At 53.1% G+C, this 12,048-nt stretch overlaps 1 protein-coding gene across 1 annotated transcript in view; it reads right to left on the bottom strand.

The window, feature by feature from the left end:
• The window catches only part of NBEA (neurobeachin), a 465,975-nt gene that overhangs the window by 70,480 nt on the left and 383,447 nt on the right, over nt 1-12,048 (bottom strand). The window contains exon 44 of the mRNA XM_045294000.1: nt 3,010-3,122. Within this exon, the coding sequence (XP_045149935.1) occupies nt 3,010-3,122 (113 nt within the window). The remainder of the gene's footprint in view (nt 1-3,009; nt 3,123-12,048) is intronic.

Here is a 12,048-nt window from a genome sequence, read left to right as displayed (position 1 = left end):
AAAGCAGCAGCATGCCGGTCCCTGGAGGAGCCGCAGGTCCCCTCTGGCACACACACAATGGGAGACCCTCGAGAATGCAGACGCTCCGGCCATCGAGTCCATGTGATTCACCGTGGGGACAGTGTGGAGCTGCCCTGCGGGCTCTCAGATGGTGGCTCTGGGCACGAATAGACAGCCACGCCTTTCTCCCACAGAATATTGGTGAATTCGAACTGCTGCCTCGGTGTTGCAGTCCCACGCCACAGGGCTCCTCCAGGGAGCACTGAGCCCTTTCAGAACAAGGCCACAGTCCGACAGCGCAGGCCCTACAACCAGCAAATGTCGTCAGTCTCACACAGGCAAATTCTGTGCGAGACTGCTGTCCTAAGACAACAGACAGACAAACGACCAAGAAGACTGGCTTTGCATGCCCCCAGCCCCCCCAAAGATGCAGACGTTGAAGGTTCTGTGGAGACCTGGGGGTGGCTGGGGAGGCGATGAGGGGCAGGGAGGGGAAGTGGGAGGGCGGGGGAGGGGGTACTGGGGTACCCCCTCACTGTTCTGAGGAGCTGAGCTGAGCGCACCACTCTCCACAGTAAAGCAAAAAGGAGAGGAAGCAACCAGCACCATCCTCACCACTGCCACGCCGGCCATGAGTGCCGCTCACTCTCCCGCTGGCGCCCCGCACGCGCTGCACTGCTCCCCGCCCTGCAAGGCCGGTCAGGCCAGGCAGTCCCAGTCTCAGGAGCCCCCGCCCTGCAGGCTTGCTGGGGGTCAGCATCGCCTGATAGTGGCTGGTCTGTCTTTGAGCTCACTGCTCGCAGCCCACTGTCACAGCGGTCATGCGCTGGGTTGCTAGTCACATGGTCAGCAGTTCAAAACCACCCGCTTCTCTGCAGGAGAAAGACGGGCTTTCTACCCCTGTAAAGAGCCACAGGGGCCGTCTAGCCCGCCCTGCAGGGTGCCCTGAGTCGGCATCAACTCGCTGGCAGGCCGTTTGGTGCTTGATTTGGGATTATTGCGCATCTCAGAATCTGCACTCAATTCTTGGGGGTGTTTAATACATAATGCAGCCCCAGTGGTCCACCAGGCTAAATGCGAGGTTGATAACTACAGGGTCAGCAGTTCGAGCCCTTCAGCTGCTCTGTGGGAGAAAGAGGAGGTGCCTGGAAGTCCAGGGTGGGCGTTTGGTTTTGGGTGGTCATACACTGTGGTTATTTAACTAACGTAAATAAAACAAAGATTTTGGTAAACAGCTACTTTAACAGTTTCCATCCTCTGTGACTTAATTTGGTTTTGTTTTTACACTCAAAGATGACACCTCAATGCTAGCCAGTCAGGTGACAGACGCAGGCCATTCAAACGCACGGACACAGTCCTGCGATTTACGACGATGTGGATGCCAATGGAGAGTGTACAGTGCAATGACTAAGCGTCTGACCCTGAACAAAGGGTTGGGGTGAGAAAGACGAGGAGTCAGCTCCCATACAGACCCACAGTGGGGCTCCTTCCCGTGGCTTCACGTGCTCTGGACTGGACAGCAGAGGGTTAGGTGGCCATTTATCGGATCTCTGCACACACGATGTGAGCTCATACGGAGGTGCCAGGTGCTGGCCTAAGTTCCTTACCCCAATCAACTCACCAAAGAATCTCAGCAAACCTAGAAGCACCACTACTATTGTCCCCAAAGACGGCTGTGTGCTCGGGAAACCCACAGGGCAGTTCTCCGCTGCCCTGCGGGCCGCTCTGCAGTGAGTTTGGTTTCTATAGAGGTAAAGAAACGAAGACACGGAAGCTGGAGAACGGTCAGGACTAGGGTGCGAACCCAGGGCCCTGCATCTTCACCACCAGTCCCGGCTCCCTCATTAGAGTGCAGAGGGCATGTGAACCCAACCCACTGCCAGGAGTCGTTCTGACTCACCGATGGAGGAAGCTGGTTCCCAGGACTGTGAACCTTATGGGAGAAGACAGAAGTCACTCTACACACATGCATGTCCTGTGAAGCAGTCCCTGCTGTCAATGGAAAGAAACCGAGTCCTCACCACTGGGCAGCAGACAACATGGCGATCGCTAAAGGAAAGATCCCAGTTCCAACACCCATGGGGTCGGCAGTCAACACCCATGGGGTCGGCAGTCAACACCCATGGGATCAAGTTTTCAGCGCCCATGGAATCGACAGTCAAGAAGCCAAATGCTTCCTTGCCTGGGGCCAATGTGCTGGGAGAGACCTTTTAGAAATGTTCAGATGCAAAGCTGTCGCTTTGAGAACTCAGGTGTGCCTGACCCAAGCCACGGCATTTTCGATCATCCCCTCATAAGCTTACAAAGGCTCGACAACGAATCGGGAAGAGTGAGGACGAACCGGTGCCTTCGGAGTATGGTGCTGGCCAAGAATACTGACAGAACTGTGGACTGCCAGAAGAACAGACACATCTGTCTTAGCAGAAGTGCAGCTGGATGCCGCTTTGAATCAAGCATAGGGAGACTTCATGTTGAATACTTGACCATCCCTGGAGAAGGCCACCCTGCTCAGTGGAGTACAGGGGCAGCACAGAAGAGAGCCCTCAGGGAGCTGCAGTGACACCGCGCGGCAGCCAAGGGCCCCAGCACAACTAGGGTGTAAGGCCGGCGCGGGACTGACCGCGTGGGGAGCGCTGTGTGCACGGGTCGCTCTGAGTCGGAACCAGCTTGACGGTAACAGCAGCGGCAGTGGCATGCATATTTGTACAATTAAGTCAATGTCCTGGACAGTATTTGCAGCTGCCTTCTCACCCAGGAGCACATCACAGAAACGATGCACCGTCTTCTGTCTTCGTATGAATGCCGGGCCGGAAGCCTGGGCTCTCTCTGCTCCTCCGCAGCCCCTCCTGAGTCCCCACCCAGTCACTGAGCACCTGTGCTGACAGCGGTGAGACGGGGCAGCCAGACCTGTGTGGGCTGGTCTGATTCTAGGGTACAGTCTTGGGAGGGGAGGGGACCACGTCAGACTCTGGGGCACAGAGGAGAGGGACGGGTGGGTGCACGCGTTACCTTTGACAGATCTCTGAAGTTCCCTGGGAGAGTCAGGTCCAGCTCTTCCGACTCGTAGTTGGTGAGCACCCACGGGAACACAGGGTACTGGTTCAGGTCGTTGTATGTCCTCCCTGGAGAGAGGGGGGTGAAAACGGGGCCATGTTAAGGGTCCTCGGGCAGCATATGCTGCCCTGGGAGGGGGGGCAGGTCCTTGCTGCCTGAGCCTGTCCGCTCAGCCCCTCTCATCGGTCGGTTCTCCCAGTCACAATTCAGAAAGGGGCGCTGGAATGATGTCCCATGGCCGTGGGGCCTGGAGTGTATGCAGACTACAGATGGATTATGGACCAACAGTGGCAGAGGGTGCTTTAGGGTGCCGCCTCCCCGGATGAGCTGCCTGGCCCCACTCCTCTGCTGACCATGACAGGGCCATACTGCACCTGGCGTGGAGCCTGACCACTAGTTATGGGGCGGTGATCAAGCACGCTACACTGACACCTGGAAACTGCACCCCCATGAATGAGGGCACCGGGCGCCCCTGCACACGACAAAGACTGGCAGGTGCCCAGGGGACTGCTGACCATGCAGCCGGACGGCCCTGCTGGTAGCTGGTGTGAGGATTTCTCGTCGACCAGGAGCCGGTGCTCCGGGCTTGGGAAGCTCAGGGAGCACAGGCTGAGCCAGCTGCGTTGTTCCGGTTTCCATGACGCCTGCCTGTGTTGTTTCGAGTGAAGGTGGGCAGAGCCGTCTATGTCCCCCTCTCAGAATTCCTGCCCGAGCTGCTCGCTCAGCAACACCGTGGCAGGCTTCACGGTGTGTGAGCAGGCCCTTGGCCCACATCCCAGGAGCTCTGTCTCCACAATTCCAATTCCCGTGTACCCTCTAGCCCGGCCTGCCACCACCCTGTGGTCTCTGTCGGAAGTGGCTGTGGACTATTTGGTCTCCGGTGGAGGTTGTTCGAGGTCCACGGTGTCCATGATTGATGGCAGTCATCCTTTGGGGAGCCCACGGGTTACCGAGCCACGAGGGGACCGGGGACTGGCTCTGATGCAGGTGTACAGAGTGGCACAGGGTGTCCGCTTCTTGCTTTCTTTTTACCCAAACAACTTAGGTGCTTTGGAAATGCCAGGGGAGCAAAAGAGCCCTGGTGGCCCAGTGGGCTGCCAACTGCTAGGTGGGCAGTTCAAACTCAGCGGGTGCTCCTGGGAGCAAGGGGGCCACGCAGCCCCATAAAGATGCTTGATTCAGGAACCTCGGGGGGCAGTTCTCCTGTCCCCAGGGACTGCTCTGTGCGGTGGGGTCCACTCCATGGACGGAAGCTGAGTGGGACCCCAGGAGCAGATTGAGAACAGCACCAGCCCGGACTAGACTTGCAATCCTGCTCGGTCACGTGTCACTGAGGGAGCAGCCATACTGAAGCCTGGGACACGGGGCATGCTGCTCTGGGAGGGGCTGCCTTTCCAAAGCCCCGTACAAATTCACGCAAAGCAGTCACTGCTGGCACTGAGAGAAGGGTTTCCCACACCAGAAGCACCACAGCCTAACAGACGTGTGGCACATGCTTGCTGTGCCCTCCTGGCAAGGAGCCCGGCTGGGGCCAAGGTTAGAGGGTAGGGTAGTTGGAGCACAGGGGCATGCAGGAGAAGCCCTGGCCACATGCTCCTTTGAAGCGGACATTCTAGAAATGCGCCCCGCCCCACCAGGGAGGGGGGTGTTGAGCTCCATCACAGGGGGTTGCTGTTGGCAGGCAGAATCCACTCTTAAATAACCAACAAGTGCGCCCATTTAATAGCAGGGACTGTAGTTAGGGCCAAGGCATCATACTATGTTCAGGAAATTCTGCTGGGAGAAGAAAGCACCGTTGTTAAATGACAGAAAGGTGACGCACTTGCGGGCTTTCAGAGCACGAGCTTCACAGCACCACTCTCCAAGCCGAGAAGCACGGTTGTCTTCATAAAGGAGCAGGCTGACCTGAGAGGACAAGGACCTTTTTAATAATGTCCTTGGGTCTGGGCAGGCAGGGAGTGTGCACGCGCGCACACGTGCACACACACACGCTGTCTGGGGTGATGGTATGCGCTGTACTTACACGCACATGGAAGAGAGAGAACCACTCAGGGATGTCTGGGGTTTGGCAGTTAAAAGTTTTCACTGGGAAAGGGCATTTGAACCTTAATTATGTCAATGAACATCATGGTGATTTTTTTTTAATGCTGTTTCCTAAATCATCCTAATCAGAGAAGCACTGCTGGGTTCAGGGTGCCTGGCCTGGGCAGATTGGGCCTGCTTTTGGCCTTTCCTGGTGGGCACTCCGGTTTGGGAGAGAGCCCGAGCCGACAGGTAGGACCCGTCCCTTTCCCTGAAGAAGGACGTGCATGTCGAGATGAATATCATGCTGGGGTGCAGGGGGTGTGAAAAAGAAGCCCCTGGTGGGGCTGACGGATGCCAGGCCCAGCGACGGGCTCAGACCCAGCCACTGTTGAGAAGAGGCGCAGGCCCAGGCGGGGCCGCGGTCTGCCGTTTGGGGGTCACTCAATTGAGAGCCCCGTGGACAGCGCATCACCCCAGACAGCTCATCCGTCTTCCTCCTTGCGAGCAGCTGGTGGGCTTGAACTGCCGACCCAGTGGTGAAGATCCACTCTGTTGCCAGGGCTCCTTTGTGTCCAGGCCCTTCTGGAACACGCAGGTGGTTCTATTAACATGTGGCTGGGCTCGTCCCCGTGGCCAGCCTGTAGCTGAGTAACTGCGGGGCTCACAGCATGGTCCTCAGTGGCGGGGCTCAGGCCCACGGCGTGGTCAGCACCAGAACAATGGAGTCGCAGGACACGGTCTCTGAGACTCTGTGCTTGCTTCTTCATTACACACGCAACTTTTTAATTAAACCATCCAATTTAATGTTTTCATATGGCACTTTGGTTTTGAAGGTAAAGCAATCTTGAGACAGCTGACAACGAAATTATAACTGCAATTCCTTGGTGAAAATGTTAATGACAGTAAAGTATTGTTTAATTAGGTGGTAGCCGCGGCTATGCGCGCGCCTGAGGAGCTGCGTCCCTGCGCTTGCCGGCGCCTTCACACTTCATAGACACTTTGTCATCTCTAGGTCATTAGGAGGGAGTTTTTAATGATTTTTCTAGAAGCTAGCAGTTCAAGTTACATCTAATTAGATGACAATAATAAGCCCGACACACGCTGTAGCTAAATATATACATAATTAACCAGTGAGGGTTTGCATATCACAGGGTACAGGGAAAAAAAAGTGGAAAATGCTAAACAGGAAGGAAAAAAGGTTGGGGTGGGGGGGACACTGTGCGGAATTCATTAGATGATCAGATGACAACTCAGCGAGCTCCCACAACAAAATCTCACACCTCACGGCCCGTCGACACGCAGCACGTTAGCAGTCGTGCTGCATGTTTTTAATGCGGGCCTGCCAGTTTGTGACATCTTATTCTGAGCACGATCAAATGAGGGCGAGAGGGACATGTGTACCCACCAGGCCCTGGGAGCAGACAGCCAGGCCACTCCAGGAAGGCGAGCTTGGGACCGGCTTTTATTCGGGCACGAAGTCCCCTTGGGATCCTCGGACACCGGCACTGAGCGACTGCTACGTGGTGAGGGCATGTCCACGGAAGTCAGGCGAATGATGTCCCAGGACTGGGGCTGGACCTCCCAGGCAGTTTTAAAGAGCGGCACACAAAGATCACTTACTGAAATGGGAACAGGAGGCTGCGGCACTGCCCTGTCTCCAGGTCCCAGAGACTGGCTGCCACTCCCATGCTGGAGGGAGAGGGTGACCAGGGTGGGCATGTGTGGGCTGGACGGGTTCCTTGTTCAGCTTCCCCACAGTCCTGGCCTCCAGGTTGGGTATTTTACTGACTGTATCAACAGCCCTGGTAACAGGGTACGGGAAGATTGATGGCTGTTCCGTGTTTGTGGAAAACCAGTGTGCTTCCCAAACACGGCCTCTTCACAGGACGCTCACACATGCAGTTCAACCTGTGTCCATGTGTAACTCTGTGAGAGGCGGTAAGAAGTGCGTGGAAAGATGGGATGGAAAGACAAAAGAGTTTTCCCGTGAGATTATTGAAGGCCCTCCCCATGTGGACATACATGTGTGTGTTAGGTATTTGTGCACGTCACATACGTTGGTCTGAAAAATCTACCTCATGCCTTAACGTGAAGACATGGCTACCATGTGCTTCGTAAGCAGTCTCATTCTTTCAGGCATCTAGAGAGGAGAAATGGTCAAGTATAAGAGACCCTGCAACACGGAGGGGGAGAGATGGGCTAAAAACACCGTGCTTTGTATTTCATATGAAAATAGCATTTTGGAGCGTGTAAGTCAGCTGCCCAAATATATCTGTAGAAAATATGAAATTCATTGCCACATTGATTTATAATTTTTAAAGGGGAAGCCAGAAGAGATTGTTTAATCTTCCCAAGTAGGCTTCAATTCTATAGCTTTCCTGTTGAGCCCAGAAAAAATATTAACAATCTTTCACCCAGCAATTGGAGTGAATTGACAAAACAGATCAGAATCAAAAGGGAAGTGCACACACACTGGCAGAACATAAATATTGAATCGCTCAATGTGACAGGCGCATTGCTGCTGTGGTTAAGTGCTGCCTAGTCAGTGCCGACGCGGGGCCCTTGCACCACAGTAGGAAGCAACCTCCCCATCATTACTGTGTTTGAGCTGCAGCTGCGGTGTCAGCCCATTTCCTGGTGACCCTCCACTGTGCAAAGCATGACATGCGTCTGCAGAGACAGGCCCCTTTCCAAGAGCATGTCTAAAGTACGGGAGACGAAGTCTCTCCACTCTGCCTGGTGAGGAGCACGTGGCCTGCATGCCTTCCAAGACAGACCTCTCCGCTCTCGGGGCCGTCCAGGGTACGGTCAGTACTAGTTGCTAGCACGATAACTCAGGTGGATTCCTAGTCTTCAACCCTCCTTGTTCTTTGTCCAGCTTCCGCAGGCATTACAGGCAAGGAAAGGCCGCATGGCGTGAGTCAGGCTCACCTTAGACCTCGAAGTGAAGTCTTTGTTTTTTAAAATGCTTCAGAGCTCTCTGGCGGTAGATTTTCCCAATGTAATAGACCAACACTTCCATGAGCATTGATTATTAATCCAGCAAGCATGAGATCCCTGACCATTTTAATATTCCCTGCATGTATCATGATGTCACTTCTTGGTCCAGTTGTGAGGAAGTTTGCTTTCTGTGTGTTGAAGGGCAGTCCATACTGAGCTGCTGCAGCCCTGGGTCTTCACAGGCTCGCCACGTTCAGTGAGGAAGGCTGCGTCATCGGCCGTGTCCCACATTGTCAATGTGTCTTTCTCCAGCCTCGCGCTGCGTTCTTCCACACACCGTTCAGCTTCTCCGATGATGTGCTCAGTGTACAGACTGAATAAGGATGGTGAAACGATACAGCCCTGGCACACACACTCATCCCTGGCTCTGTGGGAATGACTGCCTTTTGGTCTGCGTGCAGCCTTTTCACGAACAGAATTAAATAATCTGGAATTCCCACCACTGTAATGCCTTTCATAGTTTTTGTACGGTCCACGCAGTCCAATGACTTCGTATCACCAAAACAAAACAGCAGCAATAAAAACAAACCCACAGGTAAACCTTTTCCTGGCATCCTCTACTTTCATCCACAATGTCCCTGACATCGGCAATGTGACCTCCAAATCCGTGTCCCCTTCTGACCCTGGCTTGACTGTCTGACCCTGGCTTTGCGTTGCCCTCCAGCATACCTTACTTGCAGGTGATGTCACAGCTGGTCTCTGCGCATTCCCACATCCCGTGGGCTCGCCTTTCTTTGGGAGCAGGCAGCTGTCGTTCTAAGTTCTTGGCGAAGGTGAGGGAGCGTCTCGAGCGTCACCCAGCGGCCGACGCGTCCTGGTTGCTATTCTGTTAGAGGTCTTGCTTTCCACCAGCGCCTACAGCTAAGCCTGGGTCTCGGTCTTCCTTCAACACCGTGGGTTCTTGATCATACGAACGCTGACCAACGCTTTCTAGTACAGTGACTCTGGGTATTCCTTCCATTGTCTTGCATGCTTCCTGCTTCACTCAATAGTTTGCCCAAGAATCCTTCGGTATTTCAATTCCAGGCCTGTTTTTTCTTCAGCTCATCTGGCTGACTAATGTCAAGTGTGTTCCTTTCCTCTGATTTCAAACTCTGGATCTGTGTATATTTCAGTAGCAGACCATGCTCTGTCACTTCGAGCAACATTGGGAAATCTCCGACATCGACACCTCTTATCTACTCTATGTTCAGGAGCAAGTTTCAGCATCTCTTCTGACGTCCCTCCGGTCTTTTCTCTTTCTTGTCTTTTCCATGGCCTTGGGCTTGCTTCGTGCGCCATGCCCTTGATGTCAGCCCACACACATTCTGGCCTTCACTCACTACTCCTCAGGGAGTCCACTCTATTCTTGAGATGCTCTCTAGATCCATGGGGTATATACGCAAGGTCATACTTTGGTTCTTGTGGACTCCATTTAATTTTCTTCGGCATCAACTTGAACTTGACTATGAGCATTTGATGGTCTGTTTCACAGCTGTCCCCTGGTCTTGTTTTGACTGCTGATATTAAGATTCTCCATGGTCTCTTTCTACAGACACGAAGCTTCAAAAGTTCACTTGACGAACAGATGAAAAGATAGGGAAATTCTCCAGTAATTGTATGAAGCCCCCGGTCCAGTCGGTTTGACTTGTATACATTCCACCTGATGAGACCCACGTGCCTTTGCTGTTTTGGGGAAAAAACCCACCACGATTTACAATGACTAACTTATTGGTCTTACAAAATCTTGCCATGTGACCTCCAGAGTCATTTCTATCACCAAGGTTTTATATTCCAACTACTGATCCTTCTTCTTAGTCTCCAACCTTCACATTCCAACCACCTGTCATTATCAATGCATCTTGATTACATATTTGATCAATTCCAGATTGCAGAAGTTGGTAAAATTCTTCAGTTTCTTCCTTGTTGGCTCTAGTGGCTGGTGTGTAATTTCAGTAATAACTATATTCACTGGTCTTCCTTTGAGGGGTTAAGACACTGTCCTATCACCGACAGTGTTGAACTTCAGCACAGACCCTGGAATATTCCCTTTGATCACAAATGGGGCTGCCTCCCTCTTCAAGTTGTTGTATGATCGTATGTTTGTACTGCTCACAATGCCAAGCACTAACATGTAAATGAATGAGCAAAACCGGATTCGTCTCCTAAGAGACCCATAGTCCCCTGGGGAAGATAAGCTCCAGACAGAAGTGCTGCTACCAATGCCACAGAAGACATGGCTGTTACAAAGGATGAAGGCAGCCAGCCACCTTTAGGGATGCTTCCAAAGACGCAGGCCCTGGCATCTGCACCATCCCAAGGGATGGATTAGAAAGGCAAGTTCTGGACAACACTCCCTCCTCCTAACACGACCGGGGGTGGGGACCTGCACCTACACCTACCCTGCAGACGTAGCAGGGTCCATGTTCGAGACCCTTGAGATGGCGGGTCCTGTGGCCGTATGGTGGTGCCCAGTGAAGCTCCCCTCCAGGAACTGTCCTCAGTCCTTGGTGTCTCCTTCCCAGGAGTCGGCGTCCAGGGACGGAAGATCTGTGCCAAAGCAGGCCTGCCCTCAAGGCAGGCCAAGCTCCAGTCCCGAGCTCCCGTGCTCTGAGCAGGATCTGTGGGGCCTTGGATTTCAGCCCTTCTTTGGCCCACTCTGCTTCCTCGCTGGCCCACAGCACAGCTGTCTGGAGTGAGCTTCCCGGGGGGACAGGTGACCGCGGAGCGCACCTCTGGCCCTGTCTGGAGACCTGGATTCTAGGCCCCAGTACAATGTGAGAAGGCCCGTGTCTACAAGCTGTGATGTCAAACAGACATCCCAGGAGGATTTGAGGGAAAATAACGAGCAGGGAGGAGGCAGTCTGCGTCAGTAACTGGATAGCTGTTTAAAGTGGACAACAGCTGTAGGCGGGTGACTGGTGGGGACATGACGTGGGCTCCCAGCTCTGCTGGAGTCCGTGAGAGAATGATCTGTAAGCATCCTGTGTTCAACTTTGTGGCTTCTTAGCTCTGGGACTCGGCAAACTATTTAACTTTCCTGCACCTCATTTCCTCACAGGGGAAACGGACATAAGAACTGAGCCCTGTTCTTGGGGCTCTTGAGAGATCAAATGGGCTGACGCCACACCGAGACAGACTGAGAACAATGCTCACTGTGCTAACTACCACTTACCATCTTTCCGCATGTTGTCATTAATACTGGATGATATTTTTTTCAGAGGGAACTAACACAACATAATATAGAAAAAACAAAAAAGTATTTATGCTTTTTTCAAAGTCTTGGTCACTAAAAAAATGTTTTAAAAAGACTATGATAAAATACAAGTCAAACCTGCCAAGGAAGTGAAATATGATGTCACTATAAATATTAATTGAGGGGCTGATCCCAATCCCAACTACAAGGACAGCCCCGCCACCCCCCACCACTGGTCCCTACAGAAGAATTCACTTCAGAGGGCAGCACTGAAGCTACAGCTCAGGGAGAGGGGCGTGTCTGATCAGAGCACACAGGAGCAAATGAAGGGGGAGGAAGAGAGAGTGGAGCACACCCTGGCCCACCAAGCCCCGAGGACAATATTCCCCCTCAGAGCAGCCAGAGCACAGAGAGGACCATAGGGCTGGCCCCACTATGAGACACGAAGTCCCTCACTGACCCATAGCGCTATGGGGGACAACACTGGTGACACAGTGCGGGAATTACACCCAATCTGACCCCACCACACTGAGGAGAAACACTAAGGGGGTGCAACAGAACAGCAAGGGGAGCAGAGCAAGGAAGTCCACAGGAAATACCAAAAAGAGACTTTGAGGCCAGGGCGTGGCACCCCATCAGACTGGACCCGAAAACATTCCTAAAGGTCAACGAAGAGACCTTGAACTATTTACAGGCTTTTCTTTTCTTTTCTTTTCTGTCATTAGTTTTGTTGTTGGTGTTGTTGTTTTGTCTTCTTTTGTTGCTTTGCTTTGCTCTGTCCTGTTTTTGTGCAT

The sequence above is a fragment of the Echinops telfairi genome, unplaced genomic scaffold, assembly GCF_000313985.2.
Source record: "Echinops telfairi isolate 266 unplaced genomic scaffold, ASM31398v2 ScPeMD7_2565;HRSCAF=3150, whole genome shotgun sequence".
In the NCBI taxonomy this organism is placed as follows: Eukaryota; Metazoa; Chordata; class Mammalia; order Afrosoricida; family Tenrecidae; genus Echinops; species Echinops telfairi.
This window is presented reverse-complemented; position numbering and strand designations above follow the sequence as displayed.